Source organism: Panulirus ornatus, chromosome 12 (genome assembly GCF_036320965.1).
Source record: "Panulirus ornatus isolate Po-2019 chromosome 12, ASM3632096v1, whole genome shotgun sequence".
Classification (NCBI taxonomy): Eukaryota; Metazoa; Arthropoda; class Malacostraca; order Decapoda; family Palinuridae; genus Panulirus; species Panulirus ornatus.
In genome coordinates, this window is record NC_092235.1 from 68,161,936 (window position 1) to 68,189,063 (window position 27,128).

At 39.9% G+C, this 27,128-nt stretch overlaps 2 protein-coding genes across 3 annotated transcripts in view; one reads left to right on the top strand and one right to left on the bottom strand.

Annotated features, from left to right (window-relative positions):
- melt (ventricular zone expressed PH domain-containing protein melted) overlaps positions 1-27,128 on the top strand; it is a 110,346-nt gene that overhangs the window by 17,061 nt on the left and 66,157 nt on the right. For both annotated transcript variants that reach the window (XM_071668164.1, XM_071668165.1), the window contains 2 exons: positions 1,456-1,635; positions 26,924-27,026. In XM_071668164.1, the coding sequence (XP_071524265.1) occupies positions 1,456-1,635; positions 26,924-27,026 (283 nt within the window). The remainder of the gene's footprint in view (positions 1-1,455; positions 1,636-26,923; positions 27,027-27,128) is intronic.
- LOC139752192 (uncharacterized) overlaps positions 1-27,128 on the bottom strand; it is a 277,547-nt gene that overhangs the window by 6,982 nt on the left and 243,437 nt on the right. The window lies entirely within an intron of this gene.

The window sequence follows — 27,128 nt, forward strand, 5'->3', positions numbered from 1 at the left end:
ACATTTGATTTGCAGCAACCATTCAGACAGTAGCTCTCAAAACATTCTTACAAACCCACTCACCTTCTTCACAAACACCCAAGAAACAGGACAGAATATGCAGTGTCATTTTCCACAAACAAACCTTGTTACTGTACAGAATCCCAGCCACAAATTAAACATCCTGCAGCTCAGTGCTATTGGCATAATAAAAAACCACACTGAAGTACTCTTCCGACTCCTTGAACACAGTGTTCACATAGCCTTCATCAAAGAAACCAGGTAATGAACAGTACCATTCTCCACAATACACATAATCACTGCAGTAGGAAGATGTGCTCCTGGAACACAAAACATAGTGAAATCACCATATAGTGGAACCCATTTAACTTTGAGATAGAATGGGATGAATAGGCTAATGTTTCTTAGGAAGAATTCTTAACCTAATTTTCACATGCAAATATGAGTAAAATGTCAAGAAACATTTGGTACAGTACAGGTACTTGATTAATCTAAGTATATAGATAAGAAATGTAGCTTTACACAATGCTCTTAAGTAAAAACACATTACAGTAAAGACAGACACATTGCATTGATTTTCATCTTCAGTTCAGAGTCTTAGTATTTGTTCCGTGTACTCCATAATTTCAACTCTAGTACCACTGATCTTCATTGCGTCTGTATGTTACAGTGGAAATATATTGCCTCACTGTGCCTGAATGGTTATAGATTGTTCATACTGATGGAACAGGCAAGTAAAGAGCTTGATCGACAAGCATCAGCATGTCTCAAAATATCTTAGATTTACCTTCAGGCTGACGCTTTTCTCTCTCCTCGTATTTCCACGAGAATAAGACTTACATGGGCACTTTCTGTTCATACAATAGTTTTAGGGTGTTTAAAGAGGTTATGCACAATTTTGATCAGTGAAATTGTGGGTTGTATGACCACCATAATTCACTTATGTTGGACTGGTTGGCTTGATGGATTCTTAACTCATTGGTTAACAGTTACCCATCAGATTGATTGCTTGATATTGATGTGTGCTGTTTTTAGTTGATTTGTTTTCTTGTTTTTTGTTTACATTATTTGATATATTTTTTCATGGATATCACATGCAATAAGTGAAACATCCAACCATCAAACAGTGAAACATTGGATAGCAGAGATCAGGTATAGATATATACATTGGATATATGTAATCAGCTCGATATTATATGCAGTTGTAATTAGTGTAAGAATATAATGGTAAGTAAATTTAGTTGTGTTCCAATTTCCTGTCTCTCCTTTTGTAATTAAAGGTGCAGCAAATTTAGAGTCCCCTGTGGAATGTAGTCCCAAGACTCAAGTCATCTTTGTGAATCATGCAGCATGTATCATATATGGAGTACCTTGATTATTCAAAGTGCTTTCACCATAGACATTTTACCTAATACTTGTTTGAGTATTAATAACATCCAAATGTATTCCTTTCAGCTTTTGGAGCCATCACTGCCACAACTAGTCGAGTGCCTAAGCATTAGTGGTACTTCTATGGCCACCTTGCAAATATTTGTGGAGCTGTGTGCATGGCGACCTCACCCTTTCTCTGAACATGTCACCAGACTAAAGAGTATTGTAGAACAACAGCCACACTGCCTAGCCCTTGCTTTACAGGTTTGTGTTTTTATTTCTCTCTGCTTACCTTTAACTCCCCTTGCTTGCCTTGTAATTGCTTAGCTTACATGCTGATAGGTTTATGGTATACCTTTAAAAGGATATTTTTTTGCTTAAGGAATGCATGGTTTAACTATCAAATGCAAATGCTGAATACATTTGTGAATTATATTCACAGTTATCTCAAAAATACCAAACCTATTGTATGAGACTCTATGTAGTTTGTTAAGTTTTCTGATAATGATGAGCCTCTTTGTGATGAGATGCATCATCATTTTATTGCTGATCCTATATGTGTGGATTGCTTACATGATGTGTGCAGATGCTAAGTCTGCTTCTGATTGTTAATATTTCCAGCTTATTTGTGTTGTATTGATTGCTGTATGTTTATTATTTTAACACCTTTCTCGTTCAAATAGGATAGATCAAAAGCATGCAGTATCTCAGTTCTTGCACTCATGTCTTGAACTTAGCTCAGTGTGCTAAAGTGCATGTAGGCTTCTACATTAAATTTATAGCTTCGTAACATTTTCCTATGCACTCAGTGACTTGTCAAGTGAAATTTGTATATCAATTTACAGTTATCTTTATACACAAAGTTACTCCATTGCATATAGTTAGAAGTCATTCCTATGGCATCCTCATTTGAAATACTCTTTCCTGAATATGCACTTACTGCTTGCATCCATGTCTTCTACAATCCATACTTTATGGCCATACCATCTTAAAAGTATTTCATCTTTGCCTATTTTTCATGATGTCTTGATGCCACTTTCTGTTCTGTCTATTTACTTAAACATTGGTTTGTCTGCTGTCATTCCATCCATATCTGTTTATCTATCTATATCTTTCTATCTACCTTTATGTAAGTCAATCCATCCAATTGCCATTCTGTCTTCCTATTTATCTGTCTGTCTGTATATCTTTATATCTATCTGTCTATCCATCTGTGTATCTGTCTATCCATCTATTTGTCTGTTGATCTATCTGTCTATCTATGTCTTTCTATCCATCAGTTTATGTTTATTATGCTCGACTCCTTTCCCATTTTATTGGTTGGATCCAGTGCATAGATGCATCATTTTTGGGAATAATTTTGCAGAACTAGGATCCCCAGCTCCAAGCCCATAGGCTAGCAAGGGGGCTGGGACTCCCAATTTGGGGTAGATTTGCATCCCTATTGTTCTGCCTATTCTCCTAATTCCCACCACTGGTGTTCTGCATGAGTTACACATGGTTACTGATCATAATTTTTGCTTGTCTGAACCAAAGAAAACTAAGAATTTACATTTGTAAGGTTTTAGAAAAATGTCACCAGTCTAAACTTGGAATAATCTCCTTTTTTTGAGAATAATAGAGAAACGACAAATTATCTGAATGAATTGTTTCACGACTGTCTTGAACCAGAGTCCTGTTATTTCAAAGAAAAGATGAACATTATACTCATCATTCCTTATAATAATATTTTTATATATATTTTTATTATACTTTGTCGCTGTCTCCCGCGTTTGCGAGGTAGTGCAAGGAAACAGACGAAAGAAATGGCCCAACCCCCCCCATACACATGTATATACATACGTCCACACACGCAAATATACATACCTACCCAGCTTTCCATGGTTTACCCCAGACGCTTCACATGCCTTGATTCAATCCACTGACAGCACGTCAACCCCGGTATACCACATCGCTCCAATTCACTCTATTCCTTGCCCTCCTTTCACCCTCCTGCATGTTCAGGCCCCGATCCCACAAAATCTTTTTCACTCCATCTTTCCACCTCCAATTTGGTCTCCCTCTTCTCCTCGTTCCCTCCACCTCCGACACATATATCCTCTTGGTCAATCTTTCCTCACTCGTTCTCTCCATGTGCCCAAACCACTTCAAAACACCCTCTTCTGCTCTCTCAACCACGCTCTTTTTATTTCCACACATCTCTCTTACCCTTACGTTACTCACTCGATCAAACCACCTCACACCACACATTGTCCTCAAACATCTCATTTCCAGCACATCCATCCTCCTGCGCACAACTCTATCCATAGCCCACGCCTCGCAACCATACAACATTGTTGGAACCACTATTCCTTCAAACATACCCATTTTTGCTTTCCGAGATAATGTTCTCGACTTCCACACATTCTTCAAGGCCCCCAGAATTTTCGCCCCCTCCCCCATCCTATGATCCACTTCCGCTTCCATGGTTCCATCCACTGCCAGATCCACTCCCAGATATCTAAAACACTTCACTTCCTCCAGTTTTTCTCCATTCAAACTCACCTCCCAATTGACTTGACCCTCAACCCTAGTGTACCTAATAACCTTGCTCTTATTCACATTTACTCTTAACTTTCTTCTTCCACACACTTTACCAAACTCAGTCACCAGCTTCTGTAGTTTCTCACATGAATCAGCCACCAGTGCTGTATCATCAGCGAACAACAACTGACTCATTTCCCAAGCTCTCTCAACCCCAACAGACTTCATACTTGCCCCTCTTTCCAAAACTCTTGCATTTACCTCCCTAACAACCCCATCCATAAACAAATTAAACAACCATGGAGACATCACACACCCCTGCTGCAAACCTACATTCACTGAGAACCAATCACTTTCCTCTCTTCCTACACGTACACATGCCTTACATCCTCGATAAAAACTTTTCACTGCTTCTAACAACTTTCCTCCCACACCATATATTCTTAATACCTTCCACAGAGCATCTCTATCAACTCTATCATATGCCTTCTCCAGATCCATAAATGCTACATACAAATCCATTTGCTTTTCTTAGTATTTCTCACATACATTCTTCAAAGCAAACACCTGATCCACACATCCTCTACCACTTCTGAAACCACACTGCTCTTCCCCAATCTGATGCTCTGTACATGCCTTCACCCTCTCAATCAATACCCTCCCATATAATTTACCAGGAATACTCAACAAACTTTTTTTTTTTTTTTTTTTTTTTCATACTATTCGCCATTTCCCGCGATAGCGAGGTAGCGTTAAGAACAGAGGACTGGGCCTTTGAGGGAATATCCTCACCTGGCCCCCTTCTCTGTTCCTTCTTTTGGAAAATTAAAAAAAAACGAGAGGGGAGGATTTCCAGCCCCCCACTCCCTTCCCTTTTAGTCGCCTTCTACGACACGCAGGGAATACGTGGGAAGTATTCTTTCTCCCCTGTGTAATAATACACACGATATAATTCATGGATGATCTTAGGGTAAGTGCTGTTGGTACATATCAATTCATCATCTCCAATCCATATTGATCACCCTACTAATACATGTTTTAGATATCTGGGAGTGGATCTGGCAGCGGATAGAACCATGGAAGCGGAAGTGGATCATAGGCTTGCGCTACCTCGCAAACACGGGAGACAGCGACAAAGCAAAAAAAAAAAAAATATATTACTTGTTTTTATATGCGTCTCCAAAGGAGTCTCCTTTTCCATGAAGCTGTGCAAGGCATAGTCTTGAGCTGTCCCCAAGCACTGTGCTAGACCATGGGTCATACCCACACATTTTACACATACACAAACATTTTATTTCATTTTTTCACTATGAGGAGATGATAGCTTGGTCATCATTTCCCCACTACTAATGTAAACTGGTGATATTAACTTTAACCCTAGACCACTGATGTACTGCTGCCCATTGTGCCAAATGTCCATTACCATAAAGGACTGTTCCATCAGTTGCTCCCATTCCCTTCATTGGTATGACCTTTCCTGGTTATCACTGTCATCCATGAATGACTACTCAGGACATTTGATTTGCAGCAACCATTCAGACAGTAGCTCTCAAAACATTCTTACAAACCCACTCACCTTCTTCACAAACACCCAAGAAACAGGACAGAATATGCAGTGTCATTTTCCACAAACAAACCTTGTTACTGTACAGAATCCCAGCCACAAATTAAACATCCTGCAGCTCAGTGCTATTGGCATAATAAAAAACCACACTGAAGTACTCTTCCGACTCCTTGAACACAGTGTTCACATAGCCTTCATCAAAGAAACCAGGTAATGAACAGTACCATTCTCCACAATACACATAATCACTGCAGTAGGAAGATGTGCTCCTGGAACACAAAACATAGTGAAATCACCATATAGTGGAACCCATTTAACTTTGAGATAGAATGGGATGAATAGGCTAATGTTTCTTAGGAAGAATTCTTAACCTAATTTTCACATGCAAATATGAGTAAAATGTCAAGAAACATTTGGTACAGTACAGGTACTTGATTAATCTAAGTATATAGATAAGAAATGTAGCTTTACACAATGCTCTTAAGTAAAAACACATTACAGTAAAGACAGACACATTGCATTGATTTTCATCTTCAGTTCAGAGTCTTAGTATTTGTTCCGTGTACTCCATAATTTCAACTCTAGTACCACTGATCTTCATTGCGTCTGTATGTTACAGTGGAAATATATTGCCTCACTGTGCCTGAATGGTTATAGATTGTTCATACTGATGGAACAGGCAAGTAAAGAGCTTGATCGACAAGCATCAGCATGTCTCAAAATATCTTAGATTTACCTTCAGGCTGACGCTTTTCTCTCTCCTCGTATTTCCACGAGAATAAGACTTACATGGGCACTTTCTGTTCATACAATAGTTTTAGGGTGTTTAAAGAGGTTATGCACAATTTTGATCAGTGAAATTGTGGGTTGTATGACCACCATAATTCACTTATGTTGGACTGGTTGGCTTGATGGATTCTTAACTCATTGGTTAACAGTTACCCATCAGATTGATTGCTTGATATTGATGTGTGCTGTTTTTAGTTGATTTGTTTTCTTGTTTTTTGTTTACATTATTTGATATATTTTTTCATGGATATCACATGCAATAAGTGAAACATCCAACCATCAAACAGTGAAACATTGGATAGCAGAGATCAGGTATAGATATATACATTGGATATATGTAGTCAGCTCGATATTATATGCAGTTGTAATCAGTGTAAGAATATAATGGTAAGTAAATTTAGCTGTGTTCCAATTTCCTGTCTCTCCTTTTGTAATTAAAGGTGCAGCAAATTTAGAGTCCCCTGTGGAATGTAGTCCCAAGACTCAAGTCATCTTTGTGAATCATGCAGCATGTATCATATATGGAGTACCTTGATTATTCAAAGTGCTTTCACCATAGACATTTTACCTAATACTTGTTTGAGTATTAATAACATCCAAATGTATTCCTTTCAGCTTTTGGAGCCATCACTGCCACAACTAGTCGAGTGCCTAAGCATTAGTGGTACTTCTATGGCCACCTTGCAAATATTTGTGGAGCTGTGTGCATGGCGACCTCACCCTTTCTCTGAACATGTCACCAGACTAAAGAGTATTGTAGAACAACAGCCACACTGCCTAGCCCTTGCTTTACAGGTTTGTGTTTTTACTTCTCTCTGCTTACCTTTAACTCCCCTTGCTTGCCTTGTAATTGCTTAGCTTACATGCTGATAGGTTTATGGTATACCTTTAAAAGGATATTTTTTTGCTTAAGGAATGCATGGTTTAACTATCAAATGCAAATGCTGAATACATTTGTGAATTATATTCACAGTTATCTCAAAAATACCAAACCTATTGTATGAGACTCTATGTAGTTTGTTAAGTTTTCTGATAATGATGAGCCTCTTTGTGATGAGATGCATCATCATTTTATTGCTGATCCTATATGTGTGGATTGCTTACATGATGTGTGCAGATGCTAAGTCTGCTTCTGATTGTTAATATTTCCAGCTTATTTGTGTTGTATTGATTGCTGTATGTTTATTATTTTAACACCTTTCTCGTTCAAATAGGATAGATCAAAAGCATGCAGTATCTCAGTTCTTGCACTCATGTCTTGAACTTAGCTCAGTGTGCTAAAGTGCATGTAGGCTTCTACATTAAATTTATAGCTTCGTAACATTTTCCTATGCACTCAGTGACTTGTCAAGTGAAATTTGTATATCAATTTACAGTTATCTTTATACACAAAGTTACTCCATTGCATATAGTTAGAAGTCATTCCTATGGCATCCTCATTTGAAATACTCTTTCCTGAATATGCACTTACTGCTTGCATCCATGTCTTCTACAATCCATACTTTATGGCCATACCATCTTAAAAGTATTTCATCTTTGCCTATTTTTCATGATGTCTTGATGCCACTTTCTGTTCTGTCTATTTACTTAAACATTGGTTTGTCTGCTGTCATTCCATCCATATCTGTTTATCTATCTATATCTTTCTATCTACCTTTATGTAAGTCAATCCATCCAATTGCCATTCTGTCTTCCTATTTATCTGTCTGTCTGTATATCTTTATATCTATCTGTCTATCCATCTGTGTATCTGTCTATCCATCTATTTGTCTGTTGATCTATCTGTCTATCTATGTCTGTCTATCCATCAGTTTATGTTTATTATGCTCGACTCCTTTCCCATTTTATTGGTCGGATCCAGTGCATAGATGCATCATTTTTGGGAATAATTTTGCAGAACTAGGATCCCCAGCTCCAAGCCCATAGGCTAGCAAGGGGGCTGGGACTCCCAATTTGGGGTAGATCTGCATCCCTATTGTTCTGCCTATTCTCCTAATTCCCACCACTGGTGTTCTGCATGAGTTACACATGGTTACTGATCATAATTTTTGCTTGTCTGAACCAAAGAAAACTAAGAATTTACATTTGTAAGGTTTTAGAAAAATGTCACCAGTCTAAACTTGGAATAATCTCCTTTTTTTGAGAATAATAGAGAAACGACAAATTATCTGAATGAATTGTTTCACGACTGTCTTGAACCAGAGTCCTGTTATTTCAAAGAAAAGATGAACATTATACTCATCATTCCTTATAATAATATTTTTATATATATTTTTATTATACTTTGTTGCTGTCTCCTGCGTTTGCGAGGTAGTGCAAGGAAACAGACGAAAGAAATGGCCCAACCTCCCCCATACACATGTATATACATACGTCCACACACGCAAATATACATACCTACCCAGCTTTCCATGGTTTACCCCAGACGCTTCACATGCCTTGATTCAATCCACTGACAGCACGTCAACCCCGGTATACCACATCACTCCAATTCACTCTATTCCTTGCCCTCCTTTCACCCTCCTGCATGTTCAGGCCCCGATCCCACAAAATCTTTTTCACTCCATCTTTCCACCTCCAATTTGGTCTCCCTCTTCTCCTCGTTCCCTCCACCTCCGACACATATATCCTCTTGGTCAATCTTTCCTCACTCGTTCTCTCCATGTGCCCAAACCACTTCAAAACACCCTCTTCTGCTCTCTCAACCACGCTCTTTTTATTTCCACACATCTCTCTTACCCTTACGTTACTCACTCGATCAAACCACCTCACACCACACATTGTCCTCAAACATATCATTTCCAGCACATCCATCCTCCTGCGCACAACTCTATCCATAGCCCACGCCTCGCAACCATACAACATTGTTGGAACCACTATTCCTTCAAACATACCCATTTTTGCTTTCCGAGATAATGTTCTCGACTTCCACACATTCTTCAAGGCCCCCAGAATTTTCGCCCCCTCCCCCACCCTATGAACCACTTCCGCTTCCATGGTTCCATCCACTGCCAGATCCACTCCCAGATATCTAAAACACTTCACTTCCTCCAGTTTTTCTCCATTCAAACTCACCTCCCAATTGACTTTACCCTCAACCCTACTGTACCTAATAACCTTGCTCTTATTCACATTTACTCTTAACTTTCTTCTTCCACACACTTTACCAAACTCAGTCACCAGCTTCTGTAGTTTCTCACATGAATCAGCCACCAGTGCTGTATCATCAGCGAACAACAACTGACTCATTTCCCAAGCTCTCTCAACCCCAACAGACTTCATACTTGCCCCTCTTTCCAAAACTCTTGCATTTACCTCCCTAACAACCCCATCCATAAACAAATTAAACAACCATGGAGACATCACACACCCCTGCTGCAAACCTACATTCACTGAGAACCAATCACTTTCCTCTCTTCCTACACGTACACATGCCTTACATCCTCGATAAAAACTTTTCACTGCTTCTAACAACTTTCCTCCCACACCATATATTCTTAATACCTTCCACAGAGCATCTCTATCAACTCTATCATATGCCTTCTCCAGATCCATAAATGCTACATACAAATCCATTTGCTTTTCTTAGTATTTCTCACATACATTCTTCAAAGCAAACACCTGATCCACACATCCTCTACCACTTCTGAAACCACACTGCTCTTCCCCAATCTGATGCTCTGTACATGCCTTCACCCTCTCAATCAATACCCTCCCATATAATTTACCAGGAATACTCAACAAACTTATACCTCTGTAATAATACACACGATATAATTCATGGATGATCTTAGGGTAAGTGCTGTTGGTACATATCAATTCATCATCTCCAATCCATATTGATCACCCTACTAATACATGTTTTAGATATCTGGGAGTGGATCTGGCAGCGGATAGAACCATGGAAGCAGAAGTGGATCATAGGGTGGGGGAGGGGGCGAAAATCCTGGGAGCCTTGAAGAATGTGTGGAAGTCGAGAACATTATCTCGGAAAGCAAAAATGGATATGTTTGAAGGAATAGTGGTTCCAACCATGTTGTATGGTTGCGAGGCATGGGCTATGGATAGAGTTGTGCACAGGAGGATGGATGTGCTGGAAATGAGATGTTTGAGGACAATGTGTGGTGTGAGGTGGTTTGATCGAGTAAGTAACTTAAGGGTAAGAGAGATGTGTGGAAATAAAAAGAGCGTGGTTGAGAGAGCAGAAGAGGGTGTTTTGAAATGGTTTGGGCACGTGGAGAGAATGAGTGAGGAAAGATTGACCAAGAGGATATATGTGTCGGAGGTGGAGGGAACGAGGAGAAGTGGGAGACCAAATTGGAGGTGGAAAGATGGAGTGAAAAAGATTTTGTGTGATTGGGGCCTGAACATGCAGGAGGGTGAAAGGAGGGCAAGGAATAGAGTGAATTGGAAGGATGTGGTATACCGGGGTCGATGTGCTGTCAGTGGATTGAATCAGGGCATGTGAAGCGTCTGGGGTAAACCATGGAAAGCTGTGTAGGTATGTATATTTGCGTGTGTGGACGTATGTATATACATGTGTATGGGGATGGGTTGGGCCATTTCTTTCGTCTCTTTCCTTGCGCTACATCGCAAACGCGGGAGACAGCGACAAAGCAAAGGAAAAAAAACAAAAAACTAATACACCCATTAAGGTATAGTTTCTTGGATGATATTTCAGTGAGTATTATTTTCAATAAGTTTTTGGAGTCACCTACCAGATGTTGGAAGGTGGCTCCAATGTAATGGAGATATGTTCTGTTTTTTAACATACCTTGCTTTATAATTACTAGAAATTTTCATATCCAAGTGTGATGGTCCCCTGTAAAAGCCTGCAAGGTAACCTCAAGTTTGTGATTATCCCCTACAAAAGGTTTGCAAATACATTTGTTTTTCCCTTGCTTAAATGGACATTGAGTTAAGGCAAATAACGTGGATCGAAGGATAGATGGAATGCAATATTGTCATGATCAATGTGCATGCTGCTTCTTTCGAAATGTGTCATATTAGAGAACAATATTGGTATTATTAATATACGCACTGTCTTTGTTGCTTTTGAAAAAAGATGGCTGTATTTAGAGATTCTTGTTGAGTGATAATTTTAGTGAACATAAGTTCATATTGGTATTTTTCTTGGTAGAAAATTTTACAAGCTTTTCTTTATTTTTGAAATACTTATCTATGGTATTAGAATGTAGCTTTCATGGATTGGAGATGATGAATTGATATGTACTAACAGCAGCACTTACTCTACGATCATCCATGAAATATATCTTGTGTGCATTGATAATGGAATTGATATGTATACTGTTCATCTGTTCTTTGAAATAACAGAACTCTGGTTCAAGATAGCCATGAGACAATTCACTTGGAAGCAGTTACCAGTTATTGATAATGTGTGGAAAGTAGCCTGGATTGAGATTTCTTTAAGCCCTTATGTGGTGATAGGAGGTGGTTCTCATAGAATTAAGATGATGTACACCTATTTTGCAACAGTAGTTGTTTTAAGATCACACTTCATACACATTGTTTAAGTGGTGTGCCTAGTATGCACACTCTCTGTTGCTTTTGTAATCATAGTGCAATTAATTTGAGGATCTCATATGATAGTTCACCTGATGATGTTTTGTCAGTTTTTGTGCAGGCAGCTAAGGAAGCCAAGCTATTAAGAACAAAGTGACCACTTCTTCCTCTGGTGACAGGCTTTTGAAATTCTCTGTGAAGAATCAGCAATGACTTATGTTTGACTAATCAAGTATTCAACTTTTCTCAAACCTAGCAAGTTACCCTGCCTGTAGGCTGGCACCAAACCTCATCTGATGCACAGACCTGTTATATTATTTGTTTAGTATGCTTACAATTCTCTCTTGATATATTAGAACACCCAAATAATGTTCACCATTACCTGCTGGTGTTGAAATTACTTTTAGCATGAGAAGGTTAGGGAAAATGATTTGGTAAACAGAGAAGAGGTAGTGAAAGCTTTGCGGAAGATGAAAGCCGGCAAGGCAGCAGGTTTGGATGGTATTGCAGTGGAATTTATTAAAAAAGGGGGTGACTGTATTGTTGACTGGTTGGTAAGGTTATTTAATGTATGTATGACTCATGGTGAGGTGCCTGAGGATTGGCAGAATGCGTGCATAGTGCCATTGTACAAAGGCAAAGGGGATAAGAGTGAGTGCTCAAATTACAGAGGTATAAGTTTGTTGAGTATTCCTGGTAAATTATATGGGAGGGTATTGATTGAGAGGGTGAAGGCATGTACAGAGCATCAGATTGGGGAAGAGCAGTGTGGTTTCAGAAGTGGTAGAGGATGTGTGGATCAGGTGTTTGCTTTGAAGAATGTATGTGAGAAATACTTAGAAAAGCAAATGGATTTGTATGTAGCATTTATGGATCTGGAGAAGGCATATGATAGAGTTGATAGAGATGCTCTGTGGAAGGTATTAAGAATATATGGTGTGGGAGGAAAGTTGTTAGAAGCAGTGAAAAGTTTTTATCGAGGATGTAAGGCATGTGTACGTGTAGGAAGAGAGGAAAGTGATTGGTTCTCAGTGAATGTAGGTTTGCGGCAGGGGTGTGTGATGTCTCCATGGTTGTTTAATTTGTTTATGGATGGGGTTGTTAGGGAGGTAAATGCAAGAGTTTTGGAAAGAGGGGCAAGTATGAAGTCTGTTGGGGATGAGAGAGCTTGGGAAGCGAGTCAGTTGTTGTTCGCTGATGATACAGCACTGGTGGCTGATTCATGTGAGAAACTGCAGAAGCTGGTGACTGAGTTTGGTAAAGTGTGTGGAAGAAGAAAGTTAAGAGTAAATGTGAATAAGAGCAAGGTTATTAGGTACAGTAGGGTTGAGGGTCAAGTCAATTGGGAGGTGAGTTTGAATGGAGAAAAACTGGAGGAAGTGAAGTGTTTTAGATATCTGGGAGTGGATCTGGCAGCGGATGGAACCATGGAAGCGGAAGTGGATCATAGGGTGGGGGAGGGGGCGAAAATTCTGGGGGCCTTGAAGAATGTGTGGAAGTCGAGAACATTATCTCGGAAAGCAAAAATGGGTATGTTTGAAGGAATAGTGGTTCCAACAATGTTGTATGGTTGCGAGGCGTGGGCTATGGATAGAGTTGTGCGCAGGAGGATGGATGTGCTGGAAATGAGATGTTTGAGGACAATGTGTGGTGTGAGGTGGTTTGATCGAGTGAGTAACGTAAGGGTAAGAGAGATGTGTGGAAATAAAAAGAGCGTGGTTGAGAGAGCAGAAGAGGGTGTTTTGAAGTGGTTTGGGCACATGGAGAGGATGAGTGAGGAAAGATTGACCAAGAGGATATATGTGTCGGAGGTGGAGGGAGCAAGGAGAAGAGGGAGACCAAATTGGAGGTGGAAAGATGGAGTGAAAAAGATTTTGTGTGATCGGGGCCTGAACACTCTTATCCCCTTTGCCTTTGTACAATGGCACTATGCACGCATTCCGCCAATCCTCAGGCACCTCACCATGAGTCATACATACATTAAATAACCTTACCAACCAGTCAACAATACAGTCACCCCCTTTTTTAATAAATTCCACTGCAATACCATCCAAACCTGCTATATATATATATATATATATATATATATATATATATATATATATATATATATATATATAAAGATGTTCTGGAAGGAGGTAAATAAAGTGCGTAAGACAAGGGAGCAAATGGGAACTTCAGTGAAGGGCGCAAATGGGGAGGTGATAACAAGTAGTGGTGATGTGAGAAGGAGATGGAGTGAGTATTTTGAAGGTTTGTTGAATGTGTTTGATGATAGAGTGGCAGATATAGGGTGTTTTGGTCGAGGTGGTGTGCAAAGTGCGAGGGTTAGGGAAAATGAGTTAGTAAACAGAGAAGAGGTAGTAAAAGCTTTGCGGAAGATGAAAGCCGGCAAGGCAGCAGGTTTGGATGGTATTGCAGTGGAATTTATTAAAAAAGGGGGTGACTGTATTGTTGACTGGTTGGTAAGGTTATTTAATGTGTGTATGACTCATGGTGAGGTGCCTGAGGATTGGCAGAATGCGTGCATAGTGCCATTGTACAAAGGCAAAGGGGATAAGAGTGAGTGCTCAAATTACAGAGGTATAAGTTTGTTGAGTATTCCTGGCAAATTATATGGGAGGGTATTGATTGAGAGGGTGAAGGCATGTACAGAGCATCAGATTGGGGAAGAGCAGTGTGGTTTCAGAAGTGGTAGAGGATGTGTGGATCAGGTGTTTGCATTGAAGAATGTATGTGAGAAATACTTAGAAAAGCAAATGGATTTGTATGTAGCATTTATGGATCTGGAGAAGGCATATGATAGAGTGGATAGAGATGCTCTGTGGAAGGTATTAAGAATATGGTGTGGGAGGCAAGTTGTTAGAAGCAGTGAAAAGTTTTTATCGAGGATGTAAGGCATGTGTACGTGTAGGAAGAGAGGAGAGTGATTGGTTCTCGGTGAATGTAGGTTTGCGGCAGGGGTGTGTGATGTCTCCATGGTTGTTTAATTTGTTTATGGATGGGGTTGTTAGGGAGGTAAATGCAAGAGTTTTGGAAAGAGGGGCAAGTATGAAGTCTGTTGGGGATGAGAGAGCTTGGGAAGTGAGTCAGTTGTTGTTCGCTGATGATACAGCGCTGGTGGCTGATTCATGTGAGAAACTGCAGAAGCTGGTGACTGAGTTTGGTAAAGTGTGTGGAAGAAGAAAGTTAAGAGTAAATGTGAATAAGAGCAAGGTTATTAGGTACAGTAGGGTTGTGGAAATAAAAAGAGCGTGGTTGAGAGAGCAGAAGAGGGTGTTTTGAAGTGGTTTGGGCACATGGAGAGAATGAGTGAGGAAAGATTGACCAAGAGGATATATGTGTCGGAGGTGGAGGGAACGAGGAGAAGAGGGAGACCAAATTGGAGGTGGAAAGATGGAGTGAAAAAGATTTTGTGTGATCGGGGCCTGAACATGCAGGAGGGTGAAAGGAGGGCAAGGAATAGAGTGAATTGGAGTGATGTGGTATACCGGGGTTGACGTGCTGTCAGTGGATTGAATCAAGGCATGTGAAGCGTCTGGGGTAAACCATGGAAAGCTGTGTAGGTATGTATATTTGCATGTGTGGACGTATGTATATACATGTGTATGGGGGGGGTTGGGCCATTTCTTTCGTCTGTTTCCTTGCGCTACCTCGCAAACGCGGGAGACAGCGACAAAGTATAATAAAAAAAAAATAAAAAAAAATATATATATATATATATATATATAGTATACTTACAGAGAAGGAAAATAATGTGATATATATGATTTTGGTGATAAAGGAATTGGGAAATAGATGTACAGTATGATATAATGTCAGTGATAGAGATTGGTTGAAATCATATTGTATGATATGATAGTGATGTATAGGTTAATCTGTTGTTTTAGTTGGTTTAGGACTACAAATAACAATGACAAAGTAAAGAGAATCAAAATTGTGAAATTGAGAAAAGGTGTAAAACATAATTCCAAGGAAATAATCGAGAAAGTGAAGGATAACGACAAAACAATGTAAAGTGAGGCCAAGGTATAAAACTCTTAAAACTAGTTTGTGGGAAGAGAGCAGTAAGATTTTAGATGGATAATGTCAGGAAATTAATTTTTGAGGAAGAGGGAATTTGTAAACCGATTTTTTTTCAGGAAATAGTGGTGAATGGACAAAAGGTAGTGAAAAATATAGTTATAAATGAAAGATAAAATGATTTGACATAAAAGGATGAAAAAGCAAGCTGATGCTGGGAAGAGGAAAAAGGAAAAAAACAAGCGATTGTGAGGAGATAAGTAGGTGCAGAAGGAAGATATGCTTTGAAGGTCAGGTGCACTTAACAAGGTTGGAAGAGCACTTGTGAAACAAGATAAAGTTGGTGTTATGTGGAGAGCAAATGATAAAGTATGTATTATGATTGATAATATAAGAGCTGTGGGCATTGTTTTAGTAAGCTTGGAGTTTGTGTGAGTATAAAGAAAGTGTAGGTACAGTAACACATTACTGTATATGGGATAAGGTTGGGGGGAATAGTACTGCATCTGGAAGATGGAAGAGCCAGGATTTAGTTGGGTGATTTAGTGAGAGAGTGAAGAGTTGGAGTTAGAATGCCATTGGAAGCATACAGAAGACATTCAGGGCAGCATATAAAGGTGATCAAGTATAAGATTATTTGACAGAGTGATTTTTGCTATATAAAGGTAAAGGGTAGGGAATTATTGAATAAAGGAAATAAGCTATTTGAAAGAAGCATGTGGTATAACTAGATGGAAGGAAAAAAGAAATGAGGGGCTGTATGAGAGATGGTATGGCAGGAAATGCAAAGGGAATGAGTTATGGAGTGAGAGTGGGTGAAATGTAATACTTTGAGGTGGTTTGAACATGTAGAAAGAATGCAGTATGGAGAGTTTACAAGGAGAGTGAATGATAGTATGATTGAAGGAGGTGGTGTGAAAAGAGGCATATGTGACATGGGGAAATAGAGTGGAAAAGCCTTGGAGGGAGGGAAGTGGTAGAAGAATGTGTGAAATGGTGTATGCAAGGGAGTCATGTAAGGACAAGATAAGTGGGGACACTTTTGCCATGGCCATCTCCTTGATGGAAATTCCTGAAGAAAACATGCATTGGAGATATAGATAGATAGATAGATAGGCTTTGTATAGTTAGTATGTTATGTGATAGGGTTTTGTTTGTGTTCATATGATTACTGAACCCCTTGTAGAATGTAAGTGAACAAAAGCCAGGAAGATTTAGGTTTGCTAGATTTTGTATTCAGGTTGTGGAGAAAGTTCTGGAGAAAAATTAAACATGCCATATACAAATGAAGAATAGGCCTGTAATGAAATTAATGGGAAAGGCTCAGGGAAGTGTGATTTCATAGAATGGAAGGAAGAATGGTAAATTCCCATAAGTGCTTTTATTGATGGAAGTAATGCTTATGTTTATATGAAATGAGATGATAATTGGATATAGTTGTGCCATGATGGAACAACGTAGAAGGTACCATGGCTATATGCAGACAATGCAATTCTGTTGGCAGAAACAAAGGAGGAGCTAGGTTGAATGGTTGGTCACTTTGGTGATCTTACAATAGGAAAATATTGAAAATAATTCTTAGGGGGCAGTTTACCTCATGAGGATATCCGAGGAGAGAACAATTAACCTCATAGGAGGACCTCTGAGGAAAGTACCGTTGACCTCACATGAGCATCAGTTCAGTTAGCAGCCTCTGCATAGAGTGTGAAATATATGGCCATTAACTGACATCCCACATTTTTTTCCGGACACTGCAGTTTAAATCTTCCATATACAGGAAAGTATGTTTGGAGATGTCAAGACATAGGAAGTTATATTTTGTTCTCAAACATTTCATTTCCAACACATCCATCCTCCTCTGTACAACCCTATCTATAGCCCATGCCTTGCAACTGTATAACATTGTTGGGACTACTATTCCTTCAAACATACCCATTTTTGCTCTCCAAGATAAGGTTCTCTCCTTCCATACATTGTTCATTGGTCCCAGAACCTTTGCCCCTTCCCCCCACCCTGTGACTCACATCTGCTTCCATGATTCCATTCACTGCTAAGTCCACTCCCAGATATCTAAAACATTTCACTTCCTCCAATTTTTCTCCATTCAAACTTACATCCTAACTAACTTGCCCCTCAATCCTGCTAAACCTAATGACCTTGCTCTTATTCATATTTACTCTCAACTTTCTCCTTTCACACACTTTTCCAAACTCAGTCACCAACTTCTGCAGTTTCTCACTTGAATCAGCCACCAGCACTGTACCATTGGTGAACAACGGCTGACTCACTTCCTAGGCCCTCTCAACCCCAACAAACTGCATACTCGCCCCTCTTTCCAAAACCCTTGCATTTACCTCCATAACCACCCCATCCATAAACAAATCAAACAACCATGGGGACATCACACACCTCTGCTACTGACCGACCTTAACTGGGAACCAATCACTCTCCTCTCTTCCTACTCATACACATGCCTTACATCCTTGGTAAAAACTTTTCACTGCTTCTAGCAGCTTACATACATACATACCCTAGCCTGAGCCAGGTACCCATTTTATTGACCAACCCCTAGGGGTGAATGAACAGCTGGGTTGACTGTGGACCGCCTTCCGCACCCAGGATTGAACCTATGTGCTCACCCGTGGGCGGCCCATGAGTGCGTTATGGTCAGGAACACTATATATATATTTTTTAAGTTAGCTGAGACAGCATGGGCAGCTGAGGCCCTAATCAAGGGCATCCCATATATATATATATATATATATATATATATATATATATATATATATATATTAATTTTATTTATTTTGCTTTGTCGCTGTCTCCCGCATTAGCGAGGTAGCACAAGGAAACAGACAAAAGAAATAGCCCAACCCACCCACATGCACATGTATATACATACACGTCCACACACGCAAATATACATACCTATACATCTCAATGTACACATATATATATATACACACACAGACATATACATATATACACATGTACATAATTCATACTGTCTGCCTTTATTTATTTCCATCGCCACCCCGCCACACATGGAAGGGTGAAAGGCGTACAAGGAATAGAGTGAATTTGAACAATGTGGTATACTGGGGTTGACGTTCAATGGATTGAAACAGGGCATGTAAAGCATCTGGGGTAAACCAAGGAAAGTTTTGTGGGGCCTGGATGGATGTGGAAAGGGAGCTGTAGTTTCGGTGCATTACATATGACAGCTAGAGACTGAGTGTGAATGAATGTGGCCTTTTTTGTCTTTTCCTAATGCTACCTCGCGGGGGGAAGGGGGGATGCTGTTTCATGTGTGGTGGGGTGGCGACGGGAATGGATGAAGGTAGCAAGTATGAATATGTACATGTGTTTATATGTATATGTCTGTGTATGTATATATATGTATACATTGAAATGTATAGGTATGTATATATGTGTGTGAGGGTGTTTATGGATATACATGTGTACGTGGGTGGGATGGGCCATTCTTTCATTTGTTTCCTTGCGCTACCTCGCTAATGCGGGAGACGATGATTAAGTACAATAGATAGAATAAATATATTATATCCCTGGGGACAGGGGAGAAAGAATACTTACTGTGTATTCCCTGTGTGTCGTAAAAGGGGACTAAAAGGGGAGGGAGTGGGGGCTGGTAATCCTCTCCTCCCGTTTTTGATTTTCCAAAAGAAGGAACAGAGAAGAGGGCCAAGGGAGGATATTCCCTCTAAGGCTCAGCCCTCTGTTCTTAACGCTACCTCGCTAATGCAGGAATTGGCGAATACATATGAAATGTATTATTTCATATTTGTTATATATGATCACTGTTTCCTGCATCAGTGAGGTAGCACCAGGAAACAGACGAAGAATGGCCCATCCACTCACATACACATATATGTACATAAACACCCACATACACACATGTACATCCATATACATATCAACATATACACACATATTCATACACATACACAGACATTACATACATACGCATGTTCATATTCATACTTGCCTTCATCCATTCCTGTTGCTACTCCGCCCTACAGGAAGAACAGCATCGCTATCCCCTGCTTCAGTGAGACAGTGCCAGGAATACAGACAAAAAGGCCCCAATTATTCACGCTAAGTTTCTAGCTGTCATGTGTAATGCACTGAAACCACAGCTCCTTATCCACATCCAGGCCCCACAGACTTTTCCATGGCTTACCCCAGATGCTTCACATGCCCTGGTTCAGTCCATTGACAGCATGTCAACCCTGGTATACCACATCGTTCCAACTCACTCTATTCATTACATGCCTCTCACCCTCCTGTATGTTCAGGCTCCGATCACTCAAAATCTTTTTCACTCCATCCTTCCACCTCCAATTTGGTCTCCCACTTCTCCTTAGCTAGGTACCCATTTTATTGACCAGCCCCTAGGAGTGGATGAACATCTGGGTTGACTTTGGACCGACTGCGGCAACCAGGATTCAAACCTATGCGCTCAACCCTGGGCAGCCCATGAATGGGAATATGTCAAGGATGTGTGATGTTGCCATGATTTCTTTATTTCTTATGGATGGGTCACTTCATAAGACGAGATGAGGTGATGGTCTACAAATTACTAATTCATGGTGAAGCCTAATGAAAGTTACCACTGTTGTTGCATGCAAATGATGTAGTCCTGTTAGTTGAATCAGAGGAGTTATACAGAATGGTGGATTGCTGTGATGACTTTAGGAGGAGGATGCTGAAAGTGAGTGTAAGTAAATACAGAACATTTGTTTGTGAATGAGATGGGATAGGATTATAATATCAGCATGAATAGAATGGTGTAGAATTGGAAGCTCTGGAGGAGTCTAGGTGTTTTGGAGTAGAGATTATTGAGGATGGTTGCTGTAAAGCTAAAATTGAGAGTAGAGTCTTGCAAGGGAGAGAAATTACAGGTGCATTGAAGACTTTATTGAGAGAAAAATATTTGATATGTAGATTTTGGAAGAAGCTTGCATAAAGGAGTATTTGTCTCAATTCTTATGTATGGATGCTTATTTGATTATAAGTAGCTGAATATCAGTTTCGATGAAAGTGTCCTGGTGTTACCCAGGAGCTTTCTAAAGACTCCTCCAGCCAAAGGCTGCTCTGCTTCCAGTAGCAGGGAAATGTAGAGTCCTTTAGAGTGGGAAGTTCTTTGACAAGACTACTCCCAATGATACAGCCTCACCAAGGATGAATTTTCACTTGCAGTGTAACTTTGAGCAGGTGGCGTCTGGTAACACGTATGTGTGGATGTGGAACCTAAAGCTTTTTAGTTAGGATAGTGAAAAGTATGTATGATAGCCTCACCAATTTTATATGGATGTGATGCATGGGATATAGATAAGGCTATGTGGAGAAGAGTGCAGTTGAGAGAGCTGAAGAGGTTGAGCTGAAATGGTTTGGGCATATGGAGAGATTGAGTGAGGAAAAGTTGTCAGAGAGGGTCTAAGTGTCTGAAGTGGAGGAAACAAGAAGAATGGGAAGACCAAATTGCAGATGAAAGGATGATGTGAAAAATATTTTGAGCAATTTGGGCGTGAACCTGCTGGAGGTGAAAGGTGTGCATGGGATAGAGTGAATTCGAATGATGTGGTATACATGGGTTGATGTGCTGTCATTGGACTTAACCAGTGCATGTGAGGCATCTAGGATATGCTACAGAAAGGCCTGTGGGGCCTGGTTGTGGGAAGGAGGCTGTGGTTTTGATGCATTGCACATGACAGCTAGAGAATGGATTGAACGGTTGCAACCTTTCTTCATCTGTCCCTGGCACTACCTTGCTGATGTGGGAAACATCAATCAAGTATGAAAAAAAACATTAAAAGCATATGAATTTCTTAGCCTGGTTGAAATTACGAGAATAGATGAAAATTAAGATGTAAGGGCATGTACTCTGAAGAAAGTATGAGAGAAGTGCTTGGATAAGAAAAAAAATTGATTATGGTGGCATGGTCTTTTGTAATGTATGGTAGGTGATAAATTCATCAAATAAGATATATAGCAGTACAGTGGAGTTGAAAGTACAAGGGGATGATGTAGACCTTGGAGGTATGGATTGATGTAGTAATAGGATTCAGTTAAGGCTATAGATGTTTCAGTTGATGATTTCAGAGCTATGATTTGGAAGCATTTCATATATGCAGGAGCCATAAAGATGCTGTCTCGCTTACTAATTCATCTTAGTGTTCTAATTTAAAGAGGAAGAAACATTTAAATTTTTTTTTTTTTTTTTTTTTTTTTTTTTTTTTTTTATACTTTGTCGGTCTCCCGCGTTTGCGAGGTAGCGCAAGGAAACAGACGAAAGAAATGGCCCAACCCCCCCCATACACATGTACATACACACGTCCACACACGCAAATATACATACCTACACAGCTTTCCATGGTTTACCCCGGACGCTTCACATGCCTTGATTCAATCCACTGACAGCACGTCAACCCCTGTATACCACATCGCTCCAATTCACTCTATTCCTTGCCCTCCTTTCACCCTCCTGCATGTTCAGGTCCCGATCACACAAAATCTTTTTCACTCCATCTTTCCACCTCCAATTTGGTCTCCCTCTTCTCCTCGTTCCCTCCACCTCCGACACATATATCCTCTTGGTCAATCTTTCCTCACTCATTCTCTCCATGTGCCCAAACCATTTCAAAACACCCTCTTCTGCTCTCTCAACCACGCTCTTTTTATTTCCACACATCTCTCTTACCCTTACATTACTTACTCGATCAAACCACCTCACACCACACATTGTCCTCAAACATCTCATTTCCAGCACATCCATCCTCCTGCGCACAACTCTATCCATAGCCCACGCCTCGCAACCATACAACATTGTTGGAACCACTATTCCTTCAAACATACCCATTTTTGCTTTCCGGGATAATGTTCTCGACTTCCACACATTTTTCAAGGCTCCCAAAATTTTCGCCCCCTCCCCCACCCTATGGTCCACTTCCGCTTCCATGGTTCCATCCGCTGACAGATCCACTCCCAGATATCTAAAACACTTCACTTCCTCCAGTTTTTCTCCATTCAAACTCACCTCCCAATTGACTTGACCCTCAACCCTACTGTACCTAATAACCTTGCTCTTATTCACATTTACTCTTAACTTTCTTCTTCCACACACTTTACCAAACTCCGTCACCAGCTTCTGCAGTTTCTCACATGAATCCGCCACCAGCGCTGTATCATCAGCGAACAACAACTGACTCACTTCCCAAGCTCTCTCATCCCCAACAGACTTCATACTTGCCCCTCTTTCCAAAACTCTTGCATTTACCTCCCTAACAACCCCATCCATAAACAAATTAAACAACCATGGAGACATCACACACCCCTGCCGCAAACCTACATTCACTGAGAACCAATCACTTTCCTCTCTTCCTACACGTACACATGCCTTACATCCTCGATAAAAACTTTTCACTGCTTCTAACAACTTTCCTCCCACACCATATATTCTTAATACCTTCCACAGAGCATCTCTATCAACTCTATCATATGCCTTCTCCAGATCCATAAATGCTACATACAAATCCATTTGCTTTTCTAAGTATTTCTCACATACATTCTTCAAAGCAAACACCTGATCCACACATCCTCTACCACTTCTGAAACCACACTGCTCTTCCCCAATCTGATGCTCTGTACATGCCTTCACCCTCTCAATCAATACCCTCCCATATAATTTACCAGGAATACTCAACAAACTTATACCTCTGTAATTTGAGCACTCACTCTTATCCCCTTTGCCTTTGTACAATGGCACAATGCACGCATTCCGCCAATCCTCAGGCACCTCACCATGAGTCATACATACATTAAATAACCTTACCAACCAGTCAACAATACAGTCACCCCCTTTTTTAATAAATTCCACTGCAATACCATCCAAACCTGCTGCCTTGCCGGCTTTCATCTTCCGCAAAGCTTTTACTACCTCTTCTCTGTTTACCAAATCATTTTCCCTAACCCTCTCACTTTGCACACCACCTCGACCAAAACACCCTATATCTGCCACTCTGTCATCAGACACATTCAACAAACCTTCAAAATACTCATTCCATCTCCTTCTCACATCACCACTACTTGTTATCACCTCCCCATTTACGCCCTTCACTGAAGTTCCCATTTGCTCCCTTGTCTTACACACCCTATTTACCTCCTTCCAGAACATCTTTTTATTCTCCCTAAAATTTACTGATAGTCTCTCACCCCAACTCTCATTTGCCCTTTTTTTCACCTCTTGCACCTTTCTCTTGACCTCCTGTCTCTTTCTTTTATACTTCTCCCACTCAATTGCATTTTTTCCCTGCAAAAATCGTCCAAATGCCTCTCTCTTCTCTTTCACTAATACTCTTACATCTTCATCCCACCACTCACTACCCTTTCTAAATAGCCCACCTCCCACTCTTCTCATGCCACAAGCATCTTTTGCGCAATCCATCACTGATTCCCGAAATACATCCCATTCCTCCCCCACTCCCCTTACTTCCATTGTTCTCACCTTTTTCCATTCTGTACACAGTCTCTCCTGATACTTCTTCACACAGGTCTCCTTCCCAAGCTCACTTACTCTCACCACCTTCTTCACCCCAACATTCACTCTTCTTTTCTGAAAACCCATACTAATCTTCACCTTAGCCTCCACAAGATAATGATCAGACATCCCTCCAGTTGCACCTCTCAGCACATTGACATCCAAAAGTCTCTCTTTCGCACGCCTGTCAATTAACACGTAATCCAATAACGCTCTCTGGCCATCTCTCCTACTTATGTATATACTTATGTATATCTCGCTTTTTAAACCAGGTATTCCCAATCATCAGTCCTTTTTCAGCACATAAATCTACAAGCTCTTCACCATTTCCATTTACAACACTGAACACCCCATGCATACCAATTATTCCCTCAACTGCCACATTACTCACCTTTGCATTCAAATCACCCATCACTATAACCCGGTCTCGTGCATCAAAACCGCTAACACACTCATTTAGCTGCTCCCAAAACACTTGCCTCTCATGATCTTTCTTCTCATGCCCAGGTGCATATGCACCAATAATCACCCACCTCTCTCCATCAACTTTCAATTTTACCCATATTAATCGAGAATTTACTTTCTTACATTCTATCACATACTCCCACAACTCCTGTTTCAGGAGTATTGCTACTCCTTCCCTTGCTCTTGTCCTCTCACTAACCCCTGACTTCACTCCCCAGACATTTCCAAACCACTCTTCCCCTTTACCCTTGAGCTTCGTTTCACTCAGAGCCAAAACATCCAGGTTCCTTTCCTCAAACATACTACCTATCTCTCCTTTTTTCACATCTTGGTTACATCCACACACATTTAGGCACCCCACTCTGAGCCTTCGAGGAGGATGAGCACTCCCCGCGTGACTCCTTCTTCTGTTTCCCATTTTAGAAAGTTAATACAAGGAGGGGAGGATTTCCGGCCCCCCGCTCCCGTCCCCTCTAGTCGCTTTCTACGACACGCGAGGAATACGTGGGAAGTATTCTTTCACCCCTATCCCCAGGGATAATATACATATATATATATACACACACACACACACACACACGCACACACACACACACACACACACACACACACACACACATACATATATATACATATGAAAAATGTGTGCTGAAATTTATAGCTTACTTTACACGCTGGGCAAGGGTTGAGGATGTGTATGAGTGATTTATCTAATTCACCCCATGAAATTGAGAGCAGATTTAATGATGATAAAGAAGTATATATCAGAGTGCTCATTTCAGCCCAGATTTATGTATAGGATAGGTAAGGTTTTGTAGGTTCATAGGATACATATGATTTCATAAGTTTAGACAGGTACAGACATCAAAAGCAGTGGGGATTGGCAACTTACTCTGCAATGTTTAGAGAAGCATAGAGGAAACTTTGCTTAAGTAGTATAGTAATGTGAAACATACATCAGGTGACAGATTGGTAACGTGTATATCATATATCAGTATGGTTGGTGGTATTAGGAAAAGTGATAGACCTTAAAAGAGATTGACAGTTAGAGCAAATGAACAGTTAGAATTTTTTCAGATGTAGATGCCTGGGGAATGATTGTTGAATATGTTACGGTATTTTATGAAAGTGTGGATAGAGAAGTAGAGAAGTAAGTCTCGCTTAAGAAATAAGTGTAGTGTGCAGAGTATATGGTTAACAAATTTTGTTGCTTGGAAGGTTTCATCCATTCTGACACACTGAACATTTGTATATATATTCTGCCTGCTATCTTGCAATTCTATTTTCATTCATGTTTGATATTGGGATAAATCCTGCCCCATTTAATGTATGTTTCTTGTTGAACATTTAACCATATGCTCCTGCTCTTCATTTTTTCATTAGTTAGCTTATGGAAATTCATCTCAGATCATCTTAAGATTGCATGTCCTGTGATTTTTTGTTATAGAATTCTTATATACAGTAACTGCAAATTAGTAATTCTGACCTTTTTGCTTGGAAGAACTGTCATTGAAAGTTCTGACAGTGTGAAGAGCTGTATCAATGAAAGGTCTTGCAGTATTGTTATCCTAGCATTTTCTGAAATATAAGGTTGTAGTGAAGTGATTTTATTTTCCTCCACTCATCATATAATGTTGGAACCTCACTTTAGTGTTATCTTGCCCTTATAGCCTTGGCTTTGTATGTATCAGATATATTTGCATGACTTAGATAAGGTTTGTTTCATGCAGTTTCTTGTACTGAGGTTGATAGATTCCAGCCAAATCTTTGCACTTCGATGTCAAAGATGTATATCTATTGTATTTTGTAAAAATTGACTTGTTTTTTTTCACAAGTGTATAATTTAGATATCCTGTTTTCTTTTAAGTATCACAGTCATGAACTATTTCATAGAATTTGCTGAACTTTCTGATGTTTATCTGTAAAAGTTTTGTAGCATGTTTTTGGAGTGTGCAAACTTTGAAATTTAATGTTGCTGTGTTTTATTGTAGCAGGACACATATTCTGATCTTTTTCTGTTGAATTAGATTGTTAGCATATTTTCTACTTTGTAAGAAATTCCTTGACTTGGTTTTTATTATCATGTTATTTGAATAATTGTTATTCAGGTGATGGCAGCAGTGGGACGAATAAGTAAAGAGAAAGGGAAGAGTTCCTTGGACTACATAGCCCAACAACTACCCAAGGTTGATTCCAATAACTTAAGTGTTGGTAAGTGAAAGTCGCTACAAATGCAAAATTCGTTTTCAGAGTTAATCAGTTATAGCTAGGCTTGAGATAAATTTTGTGATTTAGAGTATGTTTAGTATATCT